Source organism: Catharus ustulatus, chromosome 1 (genome assembly GCF_009819885.2).
Source record: "Catharus ustulatus isolate bCatUst1 chromosome 1, bCatUst1.pri.v2, whole genome shotgun sequence".
Taxonomy (NCBI): domain Eukaryota; kingdom Metazoa; phylum Chordata; class Aves; order Passeriformes; family Turdidae; genus Catharus; species Catharus ustulatus.
The window spans coordinates 1,144,452-1,166,793 of NC_046221.1; the positions used below are offsets into that span (position 1 = coordinate 1,144,452).

Genomic DNA, 22,342 nt, shown 5'->3' on the forward strand with positions numbered 1-22,342 from the left:
ATTCTCCTTGTCTCTCCTGTCAGGACTTTCTATGTCTGGGGAGCTTGAGAGAAAAGGAACTAAAAATACTCAGAGTGGCTTTTCCTGGGTGTTTTTCCTCCTAAAAAAAAAAAGGATTTTTGGGATTATTGTGTGATTTTAAGTGTCACAAAGGAGTATTTCCAGTTATAAAAGGAGTTTTTATTCCTGGGGTGGTTTTTCCCTTGGAGTATGAGGCATGTGGGAGAAAAATTCACTGTCCCAACCCCTCATGGCTGTATCAGAAACAAAATCCAGGATCTGCCTCCAGCTGGAGAGCTCTGGAAAATTAGGAGCTGTGTACCTAAGTTCTGTTTTTGGGGGGAATTAATGTCCTAACAAGCCCCAGTCTCTAGAATAAAGATGGAGAACATCAAATGAAGAGTGGAAAGGTGATGCTTGCTGCATGGCTTGTGTTTGGGCTGCTCCTCATTCCAAGGAATGAACCTTTTCTTGTATTTCTTGTTCCTTCTCAGATCATCGATGCCACCCAGAAAGGAAACTGCTCCCGCTTCATGAACCACAGCTGTGAGCCAAACTGTGAGACCCAAAAGGTAAAATGCTGGATCAAATCCAGCACCTCCTCCTCCAGGAGAGCTCAGGGTGAAACATTTTCCTTCTTTATTTTGGGTGTTTTGGTTGCTGTTGTATCAGCGACACGAGAACAACTGGATTGATTTAATCCAGGCGCTTTGCCCGGTGTGAAACTCCTCAGTGCTGCTTTTCCAAGGATTGATGTGCTTCAGGGAGAGCAGACCTGGAGTCCAGGCTGGAATAACTCCTGACATCTTTTTTCCCCAGTGGACTGTGAACGGGCAGCTGCGGGTTGGCTTTTTCACCACCAAGCTGGTCCCGTCGGGCTCGGAGCTGACGTTCGATTACCAGTTCCAGAGATACGGGTACGTCCCCTTCCTGCCACAGCAGCTCCATCTTCCCTCCTCCCCAGGGCTCCTGCTCCATCCCTTCCCAGATAATTACAGTGATTTCACGATTATAAACTGCACCATTTTGACTAAAATTTTGGTCCAAACCTGAAGTGCGGTTTATAATCAGGTGTGGCTGATATATGGACAAAGAACGAAAAGTTGCTGTTTTAGTTTGGAGGACAGGTGTCTGCTGAGAAAGGCAGGAGCCTCTATTTCAAATGAAGAATGTAAACCCCCTCCCTCCAAATTATTATAATTTTGAAATCAAGCAGCTCTCAGGCAAAGATATGGGAATTAGGAATAACAGTTCTTTACTAGGGAAATTAAAATAGAAATACAGCACTACAAAGAACAAACCCCAAACCCTGACACAGTCAGAGTACAACCTGACACCCGTCAGGCAGGGTGTTGGCAGCAGTCCCATTCCATGGTGGCTGCATCCTCCTGCAGTGACAGATGTGGCTCAGTTGGAGCAGTGCTCCTGTACAAGGTGCAGTTTCCCTCCGGAGCTCCAGTGGTGATGTGGAGAAATCCGGTTTTCCTCTGGAGTCCAGTGGAGAAAGGGGCTCCCTTAGTGTCCCAAACCCTCTGTTTTTATCTTGGTAAGAAATGTTGGGCTCTTCCCCCTGTCTGCAGCAACTCCCAATGGGATGCAGTAATTTTATCAGTCCCACAGTGGGACTCAATGGCCATGAGCAGAAAATGACTGGCTGGAGGAAGGATGGGCTGTGAAAAGATAAAGAACACTGCCCTGCCTGGTTTGAATGGATGCCCATTAGCAGAATATCTGCTGTGGAGATCAGGATCGCTGCCCCACCCTCAACAGATGGTGATAGAACAGATATCTTTTATCACATCCTGTATTGTAATGTGGCTTATAATCGTGAAATTACTGTAATTACTCTCCCTGCTTCTCCCTGTCTGATTATTAATTAGCCAAGCTCCAGGTATTCCTCAAGAATTCTCGTTCTTCCCGCTCTGTTTTATGGCTTTACAAGTACCTGAGGAGCTGTAAAAGCCCCTGGGTAGCTCATCCCCTCTTCCTGGCCTAATCCAGGGCTGCAGGGAAAGCTCCAGCCTGGAATTTGGATCCCTGTGCTAAACCTGAGCCTAAAATTTCTCCATTACTCTTTGGGGAAGTACAACTTGAGGAACATCCCTTCTTTTCCCTTCTGGATCCTTCTCCAAGCCCTTCCTGTAACCAGGAATGAGTTTTTAGTTGCATTTTAAGATTATTCCTCCTTCCTAGAAATTCCTGGAATTGAGCTTCCCTGCTTCTTACCACTGCAGAGCCACCTTCCTCCAGTGGGTTCCACATATTTAAAATAAAACCACAGCGTTTTCCCAAGAAATTGTGGAATGGAGTTTAAAATGGATGGTGTGTCAAGTGGGAAACACAGAGGCCTGGTAGAAATATTCCTTGGGAATTATATTTATTGCATTTATTGCATTTATTATATTTATTGTATTTATTACCCATGGCTGAACATCCAAAACAAATTTTCCATGTGGATTTTGCTGCTTCCATGAATCCTGAGCTCATTCTTTATCCTGTTTTGAGCTCTAAAATTCAATATATATATAATATATATGTTCTAAAATACTGAATAATATAACATAGTGAATATCTTATATATATTCATAGCTATAAAATGCTGTGAAATGCAAGCTTTTCCTAATGGATGCATAATCCTGAGGATAAATTCCTTAGGAAAATGAGGATATTGATGGCAATGTGGGATAAGAAGTTGTCAACCCCACCAGCTCCACCTTTTCCTCTGTGATTCCTGGTTCTTGACCCTTGGAGAGCCTGGAATTGAGGCAGGATTGGCTTGGGAATAAAGATTTATTTGGATTTTCCACGCAGAGCCATTCCCATTCCCGCCTGCTGAAGGTGCAGAGGTGGCTGTGGGTGGGGTTGAGCTGTTGTTGATGCTCCCTTTGTGTCCCCCCCACAGCAAAGAGGCCCAGAAATGTTTCTGTGGCTCCTCCAACTGCCGGGGGTACCTGGGAGGGGAGAACAGGGTCAGCATCCGCGCGGCCGGAGGGAAGATGAAGAAGGAACGCTCCCGCAAAAAGGACTCGGTGAGTTCGGCCCTCCCGCCAGCCCCAAGGCTGCAAAACCCCTCTGGGACTGAGCCCAGCACTGCCAGGACCACCCATGTCCCCAAGAGCCACATCCATGTGGGTTTGAACCCCTCCATGGATGGGGATTCCTGCAGCACCAGCCCTTTCCATGGAGGAATTTCGGCAATATCCGAGCTGAGCCTCTCACTGTTCCTTTGGGAGATGATTCCTGATGGCCTCAGGGTTCAGGCTTTTCCATGGATGTGTCATTAAAGGTTGGATTGCTGATCTTGCAGGTCTTTTCCAACTCCAATGGTTTTATTTCACAAGGCCCCTCAAGATTTGTGTTTTCTTGGATCTTTAGTTAAATCTGTATTTCCTTTCTCCTGGTTATTTAATGTCCCTGAGTGACTTTCCCAGGTCCAGTATTTTCTCATCCCTAACTAAAACCCACCATAAATTCCACATAGATTTAAAAATTTGGGTTGCTGTCTATGATTTCTAAACATTGATGAAGGATGAACAATATTGGCTTGACCATTTAGGGCATCACCTGAAATTTGACAGCTCCAAGGGCAGAGTTTTGTCATCTCCAGGCTGGGAGGTGGAATTTTAAAGACAACACATGGAATTGTAGAGATGGGTTCACACCATGTGGAAAAAGTGCAGAGAATCCAGAACAAGAGGAATTTTTCTGGGTGAAATCTTCTGCAAGAACCTGCACAGGCTCTTCTCTAATTCCTACAAATTGTAATTGTTCCATCCTTGAAGTGACAAACCTCTATTCCTGTGGAGAAGATTTATTCCTAATTCTTTGGGGAAATTTAAAAATGCCAGTTTAATGTTGATTTGCTGTATCAGAGAGGGAGGAAACCAAGAAATAATTCCTAAATCATTTATAGAGAGTGAGAAAGCCAAGAAATAATTCCTAAATCATTTATAGAGAGTGAGGAAACCAATAAATAGTTCCTAAATCATTTATAGTGTGTTTTAAAATGCTAATTAGTCACTAAATGAGAGGGTGATAGTCCAGTGTCAGAGAATGAGGAAACCTAGAAATAATTCCTACATCATTTATGGAAAGTGAGGAGCCAAGAAATAATTCCTAAATCATTTATGGAAAGTGAGGAAGCCAAGAAATAATTCCTGAATCATGTTTAGGGTGTTTTAAAACACTAATTAGTCACTAAATGAGAGGATGATACTCCAGTGTCTGTGTGGAGAGGGAATCTCTGGTTGTAAGGATTATAATCTGTTCCAGTTTATAATCCATAAATCATTACAAATTGATAATTTATACAATTCAGAGTATAAAGAATAGATTTGACCTGCAGTTAAAGGTAATTTCTTAGTTTGTTTTCCTGCATGAAAAGGTAAATTCAGGCCTGGGAGGGTTTTGGTGCAGCCACCTGGAATTCCCACCAGAGCTAAAATGTACCTTTCCTTAGGGAAAAGGGAGGTTGGAAAGTTGCCTGGGCTGAGCCTGAGGGTGTTTTCCTTTGGCTGTGCAGGTGGATGGGGAGCTGGAGGCGCTGCTGGAGAACGGCGAGGGCCTCTCTGATAAAAACCAGGTGCTGAGCTTGTCCCGCCTCATGGTCCGCATCGAAACCCTGGAGCAGAAACTCACCTGCCTCAAACTCATCCAGGTGAGGAGGGGCAGGAAGGGAAGGGAGGGATCCATGTCCTGTTCATCCTCAGAGCAAGAGGGGGAATGGGGGAGGCAGTTCCTGCCCTTTTTCCTGCATCCCAAACAGCTCCAGGATCCATTATCCTTCAGTTTTGTTGCCCACTATGAGCTGTAGTGGTTGGAATGCAGCTGCTGCATCCCAGCTCCAATCCCAGCAGTTCCAGCTGCTCAGATCAGCTTGGACCTGCTCAGAGCCGAGTTCTGGCTCTGCCATGGCTTTGCCCATGGTCCCAGTGGAGCAGTTTTCCATGGTTTGGCCTGAAGTGTGTGACTGTTCCCATGTCTGGCTCTGCAGAACACGCACTCGCAGTCCTGCCTGAAGTCCTTCCTGGAGTGTCACGGCTTGTCCCTGCTCTGGATCTGGATGACAGAGCTGGGAGATGGCAGAGGAAGCACTGCCAACAATCTGAAGCTGCAGCTGGAGGTCAGTGATTTCCTGGGATTGGGAGAATCCTCGAGGTGGGAAAAGCCCTTTAAGATCGAGTCCAGCCATTCCCCAGCACTGCTGAGGCCATCACTCACCCTTGTCCCCAAGTGCCACATCCACAGGGCTCTGAAATCCCTCCAGGAATGGGGACACTGGCCTGTGCCAGGGCTGGCCCAGCCCTTTTCAGGGAAAAGGGTTTTGGCAGCTTTCCAGAATGCTCGGGATCACGAGGATTTTCTTTTCCTTCTGTTTTTTTAAATACAAATCTGTGCCAAGTGTTCATGGAAAACACCCTCAGGTGCCTCAGAACTACAGGCCTGAGACTTCTGCCCTCAGGCAGATCCTTAATAAATGGAAGGAATTTGCTCCTGTGGTTTTCCTTAAATCCCTGAGGTGGATTCCATGAGCCACACTTAAAGGTTGTTGCTGTTGCTGTTTATTCTGTGCTGGAGCACAGGGATTCTGAGATCCTGACGATCTGAAGTGGAACTGGAATGTTTCAGTTTTCCACAAGTAATTTGGGATTGGATGTCCAAAGACATCTGGAAGTTTAAGGTCATGGAGTCCAAGCTGTGCCTAATCCCCACTGTAGTGGTTTGGATTTGTCAATTTTGATATATTTAAGACTTTTTACTCACTTCAAAATATAAATTCACAGAGACAGACCAAATCCTCCAATTAGTTTCCCAGGCTATCAACACCCAAACCAGTCTCTTATTAGTCCCATCAAGTCACGAAGGAAGTTCTCAAAAAGCAAACTTCCATAAATTCCCTCTTCTAAGTGCCAGTTAATACAAAACCAGCACGACCACCTTGTCCCCAGCCCAGAGCTCTGAGTGCCACCTCCAGGTGTTCCTTGGGGTGGGACTCCACCACCTCCCTGAGCAGACCATTCCAGTGTTTAACAACCCTTTCCATGAAGAAATCCTTCCCTGTAACCATCATTAGATCAGATCAGATATTTAGATTTTAAATGGGATATTAGGAAGGAATTCTTGGCTGTGAGGGTGATGAGGTCCCAGCACAGGTTGTCCAGAGAAGTTGTGGACTTCCCATCCCTGGAAATGTCCAAGGCCAGGTTGGATGGGGCTTGGAGCAGCCTGGGCTAGTGGGAGGTGTCCCTGCCATGACAGGAAGGGCAGTGGATGATCCTGAAGATCCCTTGCCACCCAAACCATTCTGGGATTCCGTGATCACCTTGATACTGCAGAATTAATTCTTCCTGAGAAAAGCGAATTATTCCAGGTCGACCACAGCTTTAAATCCTGCTGTCTCTGACAACACCCTGCTTGTCCTTACCCTTAGATCATGAAAACCCTGGAGCTGCTGCCCATCCCTACCAAGAACATGCTGGAGGAGAGCAAGGTGCTGCCCATCATCCAGCGCTGGGCTCAGACCAAGACGGCCGTGCCGCAGCTCAGCGAGGGCGACGGCTACTCCAGCGAGAACACGTCCCGGGCACACACCCCCCTCAACACCCCCGAGCTCCTGGCCAAGCAGAGCGTGGAAGGGGACACAGACACCCCCAAGAAGTTGGTGTTCAGGAGGCTGAAGATCATCAGTGAGAACAGCATGGACAGCGCCATCTCGGACACCACCAGCGAGCTGGAAGGGAAGGAGGGCAAGGAGGACCTGGACCAGCTGGAGGCTGCTCCAATGGAGGTGCCAGAGGAGCAGCAGCAGCAGCAGCAGCAGCAGGACATCAAAACTGCTGTGGAGGCACCGGTGGAGAGCAGCAAAGCCCAGCCTGCAGAGCTGGAGGCTGAGCCTGAGGCAGAGGTCAAGGAGAGCAATGGAGCGAAGCTGGAGGAGCCCATGGCCATGGAAACGCCGTCACAGGATGAGGAGGAAGGAGTTTCTGACGTGGAGAGCGAGAGGAGCCAGGAGCAGACGGATAAAATCGTGGATGTCAGCGACTTGGCCACCAGGCTGCTCGACAGCTGGAAGGAGCTCAAGGTAAGAGGCAGCTCCGGGCAGCTCCAGCACCTGGAGCTAAGGAAAACGTGGATTTGGTGGTGGTGTGGTGCAGATGGGGCTGGTTTGTTGTCTTCTGGTCAATATTTGGTAACTTTTCTACACAAAAAGTGCTTTCCATATAAATCCTCTGGTGCCAGCTGTCCTGGGTGTGACCTGAGAAACGTCCAGGTGTTGGTGGAGCCAGCAGCTGGTTGGGTTTGGACACCCCTCAGTCATCCCCTTGTTTCTTAGACTGTCCAGGGAAAGGGCAGCTCTGAGGGATTGAAATTTCCATGAGCATTTTGAGTAGAAATGGCCCAGACCCCTCAGTGTTGAGACAGATGGATGGACTGTCTGCTCCTGAATTCCATCCTCAAGGCTACTCCTAAATACCCCATCCTGGAAATGTCCAAGGTTGGACAGGGCTTGGAGCAACCTGGAGTAGTGGAAGGTGTCCCTGCCCATGACAGGGAGTGGAATTGGAGGATCCTTAAAGTTTTCCCCAACCCAGCCATTCTGGGATGCTCTGAATTCAATTATCCCAACATCCCCAGCTTTTCTTGTCCTCTGCTTTTCATCTGCACCATGTGGAGCCTCCAGAGAAGGGTCTGTTGGCCATGCCAGGTTCTCTCAAAGGCTCTGCTGGGTGTTTGCAGTTGGAAATGCCCAGATTTGGGTGTTATTTGGGACTTCAGTGGTTTCAGTCCCATCAAGGTCTCCTGGAGCAGAAAAACTCTTCAGGAGAAGGGCTTGGTGGCTCCCTCTGTCCTCTGGAATCGTGTCCCTGTCCCAATGGGATCTGCAGCCAACAGCTTCTTTTGGATGGGATGTAGGATGACATTCCAGTGATGTTCTAAACTAAAAGAGGAAAGATTTAGATCAGTGGTTAAGAAGGAATTAATTCCTCCTTTGAAGGTGGCTCAGGTTTCCAGAGATGCTGTGGCTGCCTTGGATCCCTGGAAGTGTCCAAGGCTGGGTTGGAGCTTGGAGCAACCTGGGATGGTGGGAGGTCCCTGCCTGTGGCAGGGGTGGCACTGGTTGTCCTTTAATGTCCCTCCCCATCCAAACCATTCCATGGTTCTGTGGATCTCACTCTCCTCTCAACATTCCCTCATTCCTTGGGTTTCTTTGGATCTTTGGGAGCCCTTCACCGCTCTGCTGCTCCTGTAGGATTGCATTCCCTGTATTATTTTATATTCCTTGTATTCAAGGGCAGGAGGGCTCTTTATAAATCCAAACCCAGTGATTCCTGAGGATCCAGCAGGAATTGAAGGCGCTGCTGCAATTCCAGTTTCTTGTGGGCTTGGTGGGACTGGGAGCCTCTTCTGCCCTTCTCTTAATGAACCACCAGCCCAGCTTTAATTACTGGAAGTAGTTTGAAGCAAATTTCTGTTTTCTGATGCATCATAGAGCTGTTTACCTATTGACTTTGATAATGAGCAATGATTGAAAGAGGCTAATTAAAATAATGGGTGTTAATTGTGCTGTGGCACTGGTACAGGTGGAGGAGGCTTCACCTTAAGCTTTGCTTGTGCCATTCCTGGAGCTGCAGACACCAGGATTTAGAAATGCAGAGATTCCCAGGAGAATCCAGGGACATTTTACCTTAGTCTGAATTTTTCAGGAGGATCAGATACTCCTGAACATTCACAGATTTTGGGCACAATCATTTGTGACACAAATCTTAGAGGGGGAAGAAATGAAGTAAAACACATTTCTGTAGAGAGGTTGGGTTGTGGTTTGGTGTTTTCCTTCCTTTTTTTCCCAAGTGGATCTGATCATTTACCAAATTTGAATTTGCAGAATCTCGGTGTGGTTTTCCTCTTGAAGCGACACCGTCAGGTTGAATTTGTGGTTAAATTGGGAAAATTCCTTTTCCATCATTGCCAAGAGAATTGTTAAGGTTGGAAAAGACCTCCAAGATCAAGTCCAACCTGTTTTAAACTAAAAGTTAAGTCAGGCCTTAGTCCTGCTCTGCTTTTGGGTATTCAGACTGAGCTGCTCCTTGGGAACAGCACAGAGAAAATGATAAAATATTAATAAAATGTGTGAAAATTCACAAAACTCCCCCAAAATTTGGTTTGAGACCAAATTTGATCTGATGGTGTCGTTTCATCCCCAGCATTTGTGTTTTCTTTGGAGCTTGGAGAAGCTCAGCTTGGGAATCTACAGAGTTTTGTTGAAGTTGTGGTCGGACCATGGAGTCCTGACACATTCCCATATTTTAGATGTGGATTCTCATCCTCTCTGTGTGTTTATTAATGAGCCCCAGGTCGTGCTGTGGTTGTAGGGTTGGGGTTTGATCTCATAAAAGAAAAGCAGGATTGTGCCATGGGGCTGTGACAGCTCATTTCTCTCCTATAAAACAATTTTAGGGAAACTGGGAGCTGGGAATTTACCCTGTCCTGGACTTTTCATGGCTCTGGGAGTTAACTACCTCTGTCCAACTGTCACCTCATGAGGTGCCACCAAAGCCCACCCCGGATTAAAAGACAAATCCAAGCTGGAAGGGGGATGGATAACTCACCCCCAGCACATCCAAGCTTTGGAAAAGCCGGGATTTTGGAGTGGTGGAGCACCAGACCTTGGCTGGGGGGCGGGAGGGTCGGAAACGTGGTGACTTAAGCGCTGTCCTCTCCAGCCTTGCTGATGACCCCCTTGTGATTTCCACCGTTTCCATCCAGCTTCTCCGGGCAGCCAGAGCTGACCAAGGGGCTCCTTTTCTCCAACTCCGTGCGGAAGAAGGGAGAGGACATAGCGCCAAGAGCCGGGAAGATGGTTGGGAAGCTGGCTGATGCATGAGCAGTGTGATAGGTGAAAGGAGGACAGAGGTGGTTAACTCGGGGATGCCGACGTTATTTTGGTGCGTCCATTGCCGGCAATGGACGTCGCTCCGGGGAAATCCCAGCTCCTGGCCTGAAAGGATTTAAGTGAGCTTGATTTTTTTCTCTACCTCTACACACAGGACTTGTAAGTCCTTCCAGGGCTCCCAACACTCTGTGAGGAGTGCTGGGCATGACACACACTGACATTCCCCACGGGATGAGTTTTCAGCCCGGGCTCGTGGGCGCCGTTCCCGCTCTCCGAGGAAGCGCTGCATGGCTCCTCCCGGGCTGAAAACTCCCTCCCAGTGCCCAGGGCTGCCTGTGGGCACCCAGCCAGGGCACTGCTGGTGCTTCCACCTGGTTCTCCCAGGTGCATTGTGCTCAGGTAAGGCTCTGTGGGCTGATCTGTGTGGAGAGGCTGGAGGTGATGCGTGGTGTGATGGCCAACTGAGCTCTTGGAATCTCCAGGACACACCGTAGGGCCAAGCTTGGGAAGCTCTTCCCAACATCCTCTTGAGGGCTGAGCTGAGGGACAGAGAGGATGTTTTGGTGCTGCTCTGCCTCACCTGGGAATCTTCTCCACCCCAGAGGAGCCTCTCACCTTCTGGGGGTTGTGGCTCTGAGGATCCACAGCCCCTTTCCTTGTGCCTTGGAGAAGGTCTTGGTTTTAGGAAAAATCTTTTGGAAGAGCCAATCCTGGGTTTGAAAGTTTTAGTTGGGTACTTCTTGGGAGCGTATGCAGTGACTTGGAGCTCAAGGCTGAGTCCTCACCCTGACTTGGGCCAAAGTGGACTCTTTTATTTTATTTTTTTTTAATTTGCACCCATCTGGGAGCTTAATAATCGTGGAATCAGGGAATTGGTGAGGTTGAAAAACCCTCAGGGATGACTGAGTCCAACCATCCCCCAGCACTGCTGAGGCCACCACTGTCCCCAAGTGCCACATCCACAAGGATTTTAAATCCCTCCAGGCATGGGGATTCCAGCTGTGCCAGGGCTGGACAACTCTTTCCATGAGGAATTTTCCCATTATCCAACCTGAACCTCCCCTGAAGGCCATTTCACCCTGAAAGGGACATCTTGAGTGACCAAAGGCATCTGAGCTTCCATCTTCCCCATGGATGATCTTTCCAAGTCTCCTCTGATTTATCCTGGTAAAGCCCCTTGAAGCTGCTCTTGCCTGTCCCTTTCCCACTGAAACCATCCTGGAGTGCCTGGCTCCAGCTCCAGCATGCACATCCCATGCTTTAATCAGGAATTTTATAATTTGTTATATCTTAGAGCAAGGAATAATTGGGGAAAGCAGTAGGACTGGGGAGCAGCCAGGCTGTGGTTTGCTGTGGGATTTTCTGGCCTTCAAGCTGGGGTTTCATGGTGTTGGTCCTTCCTCCTGCTCTGCTCCATCCCTTGGGATCATGCTGGAGAGGACAGGACAGGACCCAGCCTGGCAGGGGATGGATTTGGTTGTGCTGTGTTCCTTCAACAAGTCAACAGAAGTTTATAAAATCATGGGATAAACTCATGGAATCACTAAGGTTGGAGAAGACCTCCAAGCTCATGGAGTCCAGCTGTAAATTCAGGAATGACTGGCAGCTGAGGGACAGATTTGTGGAGAAGGTTCCAGGAAGACACAACCTTCCTCTCCCCCTGAATCCTTTGAGCAGTGACTCCATCCTGCAGCTCTCCCCTTTCCCAAGCCAAGGTTGTGCCTGAGGCTGGACAGCCTAAATCCCATTTTTTTCCTCCCTCTTTTGTGTCGAAGAGACTCGTGTCACTTTTCCTTCTGCATTTAATTTTCCCTGCAACCCCTTCAAAGTTGTGCTGGGAGCTCGGGAGCCATTTGGAGCCCGTTAGCGGCGGTCGCGGCGTTGAGGAATTCTGCAGCTCCGAGCCAGCAGCTTCCGTTTCCAAAAATAAAATCAACTTTTCTTGGGAGTTTCCCCAGCCTGGCCTGACCACCATCTGCTTTTCATGGAGCAATTTGGACAAATCCCTCCGTTTGTTCCTGGTTCAAAGGCTTTGCTGCCTCCATCTTCCCACATGGAAGGGATGCTGGAGGCTCCAACAGGAGAGCTCCCTCCTTGCTCAAAATCATCTTGGGTTTTGGGCTTCCTGGACTTTTTAGGGCTGGCCAGTTTGTTGGGATGGATCCTGGAATGAATGGGCTCCCCCAATGTCCTGGTGAGCCTAAAGCAAGGCATGGTAGGATTGCTGAGTCCCCTCACTCCAGGTGCTCCTTCTCTTCCCACTGAGCCTTTTCCCGGTGATTTCCCGTTCCCCATCCTGCTCTTTAATGGGGCAGATTTTTGTAGGAGCTGGGGAGTTGGTGCAGTTCAGCTCTTCCCAACTGTTGTGTTGTCCTTCTGCTCTGGGCACTTCATCCATGATCCCATTCCTTGGTGGTTGGGAGCAGCCAGGACGGACTGGGGGGATTTTTTGGATGTGCAGATGTGAAAATGAACATTTTTAGGAGTTTAATATGGGGGGAAAAAAAGCAAAAAAAAAAAAAGGCAAAACTGGCTGGAGCCTACCCCTGTGGTCACCTCCATCCCACAGGAGGAAGTGAGAGGCAAAGTCATTCCCATGGAGTTCTGTAGGAAAATAAAATTAAATCCATAGATTATGGCTGGATGGGGCCTGGAGCACCCTGGGATAGTGGGAGGTGTCCCTGCCCATGGTTGGATTTGGATGAGCTTCCAACCCAAACCATTCCATGATCAGACATTATATGGATTGCATCATTTATAAATATAAATATATAAATGTATCAATCCTGTGTAATTATGGGCTCATCCTGCATCCCTCCCCACCCCAAACATGGAGCTGCTGCTTTGTTTCTTTAATAAAAAAACCCCCTGGATTTGAAGTATCATAGCCCACAGCAAACACATAAATAAAATTTAAAAACTTTATTTTAAAGGGCATTTTTGGGGATTTTTAATGCCTCTCTTTTGTAGATGCCTCAAACTCCACGTGCTGCGTTTGGGCTCCACAGAAAAGCAAATTTTCTTTAAAAACCTAAAAATCTTGGCCCAAATCCCTTTTTTTTTTAACCAGAAGCAGCACTTTTGAAGTGGTTTTGCCTCGTGGACAAACCACAACAGGGTTTCTTCTCCTTCCCTTTTTTTTTTTTTTTTTTTTTTTTTGCTAAAGGAAATTCTCATTTTTAGCCCATCTAGAGCTGGGGGTGGACACATTGCTAATGAGCCCCCTGAGCCACCCGTTAATTAATTCCCAAACAGCTTTAAAAACTCAAGGAATTAAAAGAAAAGAGGATATTCTGTAAAATCTGAAAGTCAAGTCAAGGTAAACTCCACATTTCTGAGCATGTGAAAGCTTTAAATTCCCAAGTGGAGCAGCCTTCACCCCCCAGGAATTGTTAAATCCATCTTTTCCCCCACTCTGCCTCATCCAGGGCCTAAATTAAAGGAGATTTTGGGGAAGGTGCCCTGGAAAAGCTGGAATGTCAGCACAGCTCCCCAAAACAATTTGTTTTTGTTAAACTGAGCATCTCCTCTATGATTTAATGGGGTTTTTTTTTGGGATGCAGCTGCTGTTCCATCAGGGATGCTCCATCAGGCACAAACCAGCTGGTTCATCACATTCTGCTGGAAATAATTGGGAATTCATGGGAATATTTAATTCCTTCAGGAAGGGAACAGAGCAAGGGCTTGATAAAAACTGGAATTAAACAAAAGGGAGCTTTTTTTTCCCCAACCTTCCAGCACTTGGACAGTCAGGAATGCTGTAAAACCTCAACATCACTGAGGTGAAATGAGATTTACACTGGGAATACCAGAATATTCCAATTAAAAATACAGTGGAACATGGAAAGGTGCTAATTAATAAACCTCATTTCTTAATTGGAGGGATGCACAGATAATTCCAGTGACATGGGAAGAGTTATTCCTGCCCAGTCCAGAGGGGTTTAACAAGGATGTTGTGCTAAACCTGGACTTTAGGGAAGTTCTCATCCTCATTCCCAGCTCTTCTTCCATTTCTTCCCAGGTGCTTTGTGATCACCCAGTGCCACCCCTGCCATGGCAGGGACACCTCCCACTGTCCCAGGGTGATCCAGCCTGGCCTTGGACACTTCCAGGGATCCAGGGCAGCAGATGTTGGCCACCAGAGCCATGGGATGTCTCCAGTCAGGAGGGATCTGTGGGAATCACCCACAGGTTTAATCTCCCTGCTCCTTGCTGGGTTATCTCAAACTGCCTTGGAGAGCAGGGCAGGGACAGCAGGAGCTTCCATCACCATGGAGGATCCTACAGCTCTGCCCGGAGCTCTTGGCCCAAAATTCCACCAAAACCCACCAAAAATCAAACACTGAGCAGAGGAAATATATGGAAAGCACCACAAAACCCCCAGAACTTTCCTTCAATGGACCCTTTTTTGGTGGTTTCTGGTGTGGTTTATGTGATTCTTGGCTGTTTGGGGTGGTTTGGGGGCAGCCTGAATTCTGACCCTGCTCGTGGCTTTTCCACAGGAGGTTTATCGCATCCCCAAGAAGAGCCAAGCAGAAAAGGAGAACAGTGGTAAGTGCTCACCTTTTCCCAGGTTTTCCTCTCTGCTCCCAGAAACTGCTTCATTTTCCCAGTTTGGAATGTCAAAGGATGTTCTGCCTCCATAACTCCTCCTCCTGGGAAACAGCTCCTGGGAATAGGGAGGATGATCTGAGCACTGGGTGGGGGGAGATGGGCCCTGAGGGTGATATGGAGCAACCTGGAATTAAAATCATGGAACTGGGGAGCTTGGAAAAGCCCTCCAAGAACTTCCAGGGCCACCACTGATCCATGTCCCCAAGTGTCACATCCACAAGGCTTTTAAATCCCTCCAGGGATGGGGACTCCACCACTGCCCTGTCCTTAAGCCAGCCTTTTCCATGAGAAAAATTCCCTGAACGTCCCCTGGCACAACTTGAGGCTGTTTCTGAGAGAGGGGAGCTCTTAACACCCAAATGATAAAATTTCCCTCCTTTCTTTCCCTGTTTTCCCAACAGCTGACCGTGGGCTCCGGGATCAGACCCCCACTCCCAAAAATCCCATCCTGAGCCGAGAGCGCGACCCCGAGCGGCAGAGCCAGAGCAAGGAGAGGAAGAGAAGGAGAGATTCCCTGTCCCCTCCATCCTCAGCCTACGAGAGGGGCACAAAGAGGCCAGAGGACAGGCAAGTGGTGGCAGGGAGCTGCCATATTCACATTCCTGGGTCAAATCTCCAGGAAAAACGAGCCTGGAATCCCCCAGGGCTGGGGAGGGGACTTTTCTCCTGGAGGAATCCTGGTGGTGAGATTCAATCCAGGTTCTTCTCTGGGATAATCTGCACCTCCATCTTCAAGTGTGTTTTGGGAATGAGGTGGGAAATGAGGGAAGCCCTGCACTGAAATTAGGGATCATGGAATGGTTTGGGTTGGAAGGACCTTAAAGCCCATCCGGTCCCACCCTGCCATGGGGACACCTTCCACTGCCCCAGGGTGCTCCAAACCCTGTCCAACCTGGCCTGGGACACTGCCAGGGATGGGGAATCCAGGAATTCCAGGGTGCAGCCCTCATAATGCAAAGAGCTCCCTGGGTCCTTCAGAACCCATTCCCTTCTCCTGCTCCCCCTCTTCCCAGTGTGCTGGGAATTATTCTGAACTTGGAGCAATCTCTGCCTGTACAGGAGGGAGCAGTGCCCAAACCAGAACTTCCTTGATTGAGTTGTTATTCCCTAAAAATACCTGTAAGGACAGCATTCCAGGTGGGTGTGATCCCAGCAGGCTGGTGCCAGGTCTCCTGCCTTCCCTTCCTTGCCATGGCTCAGCATGGATCTCCTAATGAAGAGAAGGAAAATATTGCATGTCTTGCAGTTCAGAGAGAATGGAGATCGTGTTAAAGGCAGCAAAAATACCGTGGAATTTCCTTTAAAGAAGTCACTTCTCTGTTGTCCCTCTCAAAGCCACTCCATAATTAGGGAACAATTGGTGCCGAGTCAGCCAGACGAGGAAACCTCGCGTTGAGCTGAGCTGAGCAAGTTGGAAACATCTGGGAAAAAAATACAGATGTAAATCTATCCCTCTGTAATGAGCCTGGAAACATCCCCAGGAAGTAAATCCTGGGTTTTGGGGGTTGTTTTAAACAAAACAAGCATTTTTTGGGTGAGGAGTTGCTGCTCTGGCTCTTCCCCCTGTGTCCATGTTGGTGAAGGACGAAATTCCTTCTCTGGGAATGTTCTCCCCACTCTGAGCATCCCCCTTTGTCATCCCAAGGATTTAATAAGGAAAAGAACCAAATAAATGGAGAAAGGAACACTAAACCCTCAGTTCCCTTCTTCCCACTCCCTCCATGGCAGCTGCTTCTCTTCCAAACTCTCCAGGCACTGCCAGGAAAGACTTTAATTAGGGAACTCAAACTCCTCTGGGCAATGAGGTTCCCATTAACGGATCCTGCAGCTCCTCTGGGAATGCCAGGAAACAGCTCCAGCAGATCTGTTGGTAGCAATGTGCTTTTGATATGTAAATGGATCCCAGGAACACAGAATATATGGAGAATATCCTGGATGCTTTGTAGAATCCATTATATTAAGGCTGCAAAGCATTTTTCCTTGTAATCCCTGTTTTACCACACTCGTAACGTCTGGAAATATCCACCTTTGATCTGAAATTTTCCTTGGTTGGGCTTTGATCAAAGTCCTTAGGCTTTTTTTTTTCCCTCCTCCCTTAATTCCCTGGAAAAATCCCTCCAGCTGCTGCGCATTTTGGGATGAAAACTCTTAAGGAATTAAAAAAACCCATCCACACCATTATTTTTTGAAGCTGAAGCTGCGGTCTGGGAGCAAGCAGAATTCCAAACAGGAATGTGCTGCTTGTGATTCCCTTGTTCTTTGCTGTGTCTGCAGCTCCCAAGTGGGAGTTCTGGACTAGAAAGATGGAATTCTCACCCCAGCACTGGAATTTTTTGGAGGAAGGTGCTGTGTTGTGAGTTTCTCTTGTTTGGGAGTCTTTTCCAAATTCCTTGTTTGGGAAAACATGGCAGAGTGTTTCCAGCAGGGCCCTGCAGATTGTGACCTTTCTCTGGGTTCTTTTGGAGATGTTCCCTCCCTCTCCAGGTATCCTGGAGCAGCTCCTCTGCACAGCTTCTGTGGCATCCTTGCATCTCCATCAGCACCAGGCTGATGTTGGCCAATCCATTGGGATTACTCATCCCTCCCTGGCTCCCTGGGGATGAGCAGGACCAGTGGGTGCTTGTCTTGAATTGGTCAAACAGCTGGAAAAACGGGAATGTTTTTAGGAATTCCTGTTGTTGGGCATCCCAGGTTTTCCACTGACCTTTTGCTGCTGGAGCTTCCTGAGTCCTCACAGCCTCTTTCCCCATTCCCCCTCTCCCAGGTACGACACCCCAGCATCTTCCAAGAAGAAAGTCCGGCCCAAGGACCGCAACAAGCTGTCCACGGAGGAGCGCCGCAAGCTCTTCGAGCAGGAGGTGGCGCAGAGGGAAGCCCAGAAACAACAACAGCAGCTCCAAAACCTGGGAATGACCTCCCCACTTCCCTACGACTCCATGGGCTACGGAACCTCCCACCACAGCTTCATTGGCTACCCACCAGGCTACCCCATGCAGGCCTACGTGGATCCCAGCAACCCCAACGCCGGCAAGGTGCTGCTGCCCACGCCCAGCATGGACTCCATGTGCTCTCCAGCGGGATATGAGCATTCCCAGACTTTGGTGGGGCACACGGTGGAGCCGGCCCTGAGCACCCCGCAGCCGGTGCCCGTGGTGCAGCACGTGGCCACCACCATGGAGGTGACCACGCCGCAGTACGTGGCGCAGAGCGACGCCGTGGTGCACCAGGAGGCCAACGTGGCCACCGTGCTGCCCGTGGCCGCGGCCGGGGCGGTGCAGAGCCAGAGTTATGGAGTGTGGGATTCCAGCCAGCAGCCCGTGGCTGTCCAGCAGCCCTACTCCCCAGCACAGTCCCAACCTGCCATCTACTACCAGGGCCAGACCTGCCAGACCGTGTACGGAGTGACCTCGCCCTACTCGCAGACCACCCCGCCCATCGTCCAGGTAATTCCAGCTGGGAACACCCATGGAACCAGCTGGGAAAAACACAAGAGTTACTCACTGTTACTTCTCTTATTGGAGCATCTTCTTAGCTCTTCTCAGAGAACTTCCTACCCAAGAGTAGGAGAAAAGCACATTCTGGGTGTTTTCCTTCTATAAACGGCATAAATTGGGGAATCACGGAATCCTGGAATGTGAAAGGTTGGAAGGAACCTTAAAGAGTGTCCAGTGCCACTCACTGCCATGGGCAGGGACACCTTCCACTGTCCCAGGCTGCTCCAAGTCTTGTCCAACCTGGTCTGGGACATTCCAAGGGATGGGAGATACTGAACACACATCCAGGGATGGGGAATACTGAACACATCCAGGGATGGGGAATACTGAACACATCCAGGGATAGGGAATATTGAAAACATCCAGGGGTAGGGAATACTGAACACATCCAGTGATGGGGAATATTGAAAACATCCAGGGATGGGGAATACTGAACACATCCAGGGGTAGGGAATACTGAACACATCCAGTGATGGGGAATATTGAATATGTCCAGGGATGGGGAATACTGAAAACATCCAGAGATGGGGAATATTGAAAACATCCAGGGATGGGAGATACTGAACACATCCAGGGATGGGGAATACTGAACACATCCAGGGATGGAGAATATTGAACACATCCAGGGGTAGGGAATACTGAACTCATCCAGGGATGGGAGATACTGAACACATCCAGGGATGGGGAATACTGAACTCATCCAGGGATGATGGTTCCATAGTTTTTAGGGCCAATCAGGAATTTTCAACTTGCAGGGATATTTTGGTTTTTTGACTGTTGAAGGGAGATTTGTGGATAAAAGCTGAGTAAATGAGTAAAACATGGATGTGGGAGCTCAAATTCCACAGGCTTTTGGAAGTAGAGGCTGGAGCTACCAGAATTAATTCTATTACAAAAATCTAAGGATAATATTAGGAAGGAATTCCTGGCTGGGAGGGTGGGGAAGGCCTGGGACGGAATTCCCAGAGAAGCTGTGGCTATCCCTGGAGGATCCCTGGAGGTGTCCAAGGCCAGGTTGGTGCTTGGAGCACCATGGTCTGGTGGCAGCTGCACTCCTGCAGTAAAGGATTTTTTTTTTTTTTGGGAAAAGCAGCTGAGTATGATTCCCTGTTGCAGAGCTATGCCCAGCCAGGTCTCCAGTACATCCAGGGCCAGCAGATCTACACAGCTCATCCACAGGGAGTCATCGTGCAGCCGCCCACGGCCGTCACCACCATCGTGGCAGCCGGGCAGCCCCAGCCCATCCAACAGGTGAGGATCCAAAGGGATGGGCAGGGTTTTCCCATGGGATAAAGAGCTGCCAGGGCACCCTTCATGATCCCTAACAACTTTCTCTTCATCCCTTTCATGCTGTTTGCAGCCAGAGCTGGTGGTCACCAACAACCTCCTGGATCTGCCCCCGCCCTCCCCTCCCAAACCCAAAACCATCGTCCTCCCTCCCAACTGGAAAACAGCCCGGGATCCTGAGGGCAAGATCTACTACTACCACGTGGTCACCAGGTGGGTGTGACATGGCTGTCCCCTGTCCCCAAGTGCCACATCCACGGGGCTTTGAGTCCCTCTGGGATGGGCACTCCACCCTTTCCATGAAGGAGTTTTCCCAATATCCAACCTGAGCATCCCCTTAGGCCATTCCCTCTCATCCTGTCGCTTGTTTTTTGGGACAAGAGCCCAGCTCCCACCTCCATAGGGAGAAACACAATTTTCCCAGTGGTTTTCCTACACCTTTGCCATCAGTTTTGGAAATTAAACAGATTTTGGATCAATCCCTATGAATTTACCTGAAATTGTAATGACTTTTAGGCTTCTAAAAAAGACTTTTAAAAAATTTCCAACTCCATGGGGATCCACCTCTGAAGGGATAAGCAGGAAGATTTTCTTCCTTACCCATTTCCTGCTGTCAGTTCTTCCTGGCACACAATTCCATCTCCCTTTTGGATTCCTTCCTGCTCCCTGGCACACAGGAGACCTTCAAACACCTGGAATTCCAACCAGTGGAGTAGGAAACGGTGAATTGTGTTGTTTGGAAGTCTTGGGATTAGATAAGGAGACCCAGCTTGGTGGAGGCTGAGCCTTCCCTGGCTCTCTGCTGGGATATTCCCACCTTTCCATGCTGAGAATCCCATCCTGGTGATGAACATCCCTTGATCCCACAGTGCCACCATGGTAGAAAACTCTGCAGATTCCCATTTTTCAGTTCCTGCTTGGTTTTAACCTTCTCCAACTTGGAGAAGAGCAAGGCCGTGAATTCCGCGCGTCAGGAATTCTGATGGCTGATGGAATCCAGATGTCCCAGCTGATGGGATCATCCATGAGTTTCTCCAGGGAGGTGACAGTGGTCTGTTTTCCTTCCTCCAGACAAACCCAGTGGGATCCTCCAACCTGGGACAGCCCAGGGGACGACGCCAGCCTGGAGCACGAGGCCGAGATGGACCTGGGGACCCCCACGTACGACGAGAACCCCATGAAGGTGAGGGGGACAAATCTTTGGGAGGGCAGTGTGGAGCTGGCAGAGGGACAGAAGTGACCCCAGATCCTTTGGAGTGGCCCCACTGGCCACAGCTCGAGTGGACTTCCCTGAAGTTCTGCCCTGTGTGTGGAGCTGGCCAGAAAAATGGGAATGAGGGGGAAACAACAGTGGAAAAGGTCAAACTAAAGGTGTGGCTCAGGAGCCTGTCCCATATCTTTCTGATTCCTTAAAAAGCTGGAGAAAGTCCATGGAAAGAAAGGAATCAATCCCTCTGCTCCTGTGCTCCCACATTCCCAGGATTTTCCTGAGGTGTGTCCATCCTGCAGCACCCAGGAACATCCCACGTGGCTGCTGTTGCCTTTCCATGTGCTGCCAGGATCCCAAGGGTTAATCCCATTCCCAGAACGCCTCCAAGTGCTCCTGCCAGGATTCCTGGCGAGTTCACTCCCGACAAAATTACAGACAAATATCTCCTGGAAAAAAGTTAATTGGAAAATGAGCTCAGAGCTGGCACTCCCTGCTCAACCAGGAGGCTGTTGCTTCCACAGAGGAATCCAGGGAAACCTTTTCAAGGATTTTTATCCCTGGATCAGTGTCACATTTATCCCATGACATTCCCTGATACGCTGGGACCGTGGGGTTACAAATATTGTTTGCAGATATTTGCAAATATTGGGGTTGCAGATATTGGGATTGATCAAGAAAATGTGACTTGGAGGCTCTAAAGGGAGATTGGAAGCTGGAATAGCTGGGAAATGCATCCCTGTGGAGGGATGAGCTGGAGTTCAGTGGTGGAGAGCAGCTTGGAGATGTTTGGGAAAATCCCTGGGATGGGAACCAGGTGCTGAGGAGAAGGTTGGGATTTTCTGAGCAAGGAAATAGAGCTGTGCTGGTGCTTTCCAGCTTGGGAGCTGTTTCCCTGTGGAATTTTGAGGGTCTTGGTGCTGCCTGCACAGCAGAGGGAGCAGCAAGGGAATCACTGTGGGATTTTATCCCATAAATGGGGATAAAGAGAAGCCGAGGGCTTCACCTCAGGCTGGACATGAACCAGCTGCTCCTTCCAGGTTTTGTGGCTTACTCCAAACCCCAAATCCCTGAATTTCCCTGAATCCACGAGTCCCTCACTCCTAAATGAGCCATGACTCTGGCTGACCTCAGGCTGAGGTGGTTCCTACTCACTCCAGAGCTTTCATTCCTTTTCTTCTGGGCCAGGATGGCCGGAAGGTCGGGTTTTTCCTGGCACTGAATTCCCATGGTCGCAGCTCCTGCCTCGGACGCTTCCACCCTGAAATTACAACCACATTCCTTGGATTTTTTACTCTCCTCCCCACCCCACACCTTTCCCAAATGGATTAAACCCACCCAGGAGGGATTAAACCCACCGGCACCATCCAACAGCTGCTGCTGCTATTCCCGGTGTTCCTGGGCCGTGGGGGAGGATTTTGATGGAAAGGCACAAGAGGAGTGGGAAGCCAGGGTCACTGTTCCCTTTAAAGCACACTTAAAATCCTGGTTTTCCCTTGGAAAGAGGAGAAGGAATTTGGGGTGGAGAAAGATTGGGTGATGAAGAGGGGATTCATGATGGAGAAGGGTTTGGGGATGGAGAAGGATTTGGGGTGGAGAAGGATTTTGGGGTGGAAAAGGATTTGGGGCAGTAGAAGGGTTTGGGGATGACAAAGGGTTTGGGAATGAAGGGTTTGGGAAGGACAAGAGGTTTGGGAATGATGAGGGATTTGGGAATGGTGAGGGATTTGGGAAGGGTTTGGGAGTGACAAGGGGTTTGGGATGGGTTTGGGAATGATGAATGGTTTGGGAATGGTGAGGGATTTGGGAATGGTGAGGGATTTGGGAAGGATTTGGGAATGACGAGTA

General features: G+C 49.0%; 1 protein-coding gene across 2 annotated transcripts in view; it reads left to right on the top strand.

The window, feature by feature from the left end:
* Positions 1 to 22,342, top strand: part of SETD2 (SET domain containing 2, histone lysine methyltransferase) — a 48,265-nt gene that overhangs the window by 21,662 nt on the left and 4,261 nt on the right. The window contains exons 7-18 of one of the 2 annotated variants that reach the window (XM_033061392.1): positions 495 to 572; positions 820 to 917; positions 2,903 to 3,029; positions 4,523 to 4,657; positions 4,994 to 5,122; positions 6,431 to 7,081; positions 14,395 to 14,443; positions 14,905 to 15,073; positions 17,271 to 17,949; positions 19,117 to 19,251; positions 19,361 to 19,500; positions 20,359 to 20,470. In XM_033061392.1, coding sequence (XP_032917283.1) covers positions 495 to 572; positions 820 to 917; positions 2,903 to 3,029; positions 4,523 to 4,657; positions 4,994 to 5,122; positions 6,431 to 7,081; positions 14,395 to 14,443; positions 14,905 to 15,073; positions 17,271 to 17,949; positions 19,117 to 19,251; positions 19,361 to 19,500; positions 20,359 to 20,470 — 2,502 coding nt within the window. The remainder of the gene's footprint in view (positions 1 to 494; positions 573 to 819; positions 918 to 2,902; positions 3,030 to 4,522; positions 4,658 to 4,993; positions 5,123 to 6,430; positions 7,082 to 14,394; positions 14,444 to 14,904; positions 15,074 to 17,270; positions 17,950 to 19,116; positions 19,252 to 19,360; positions 19,501 to 20,358; positions 20,471 to 22,342) is intronic. The other variant, XM_033061400.2, reaches the window with a different exon arrangement.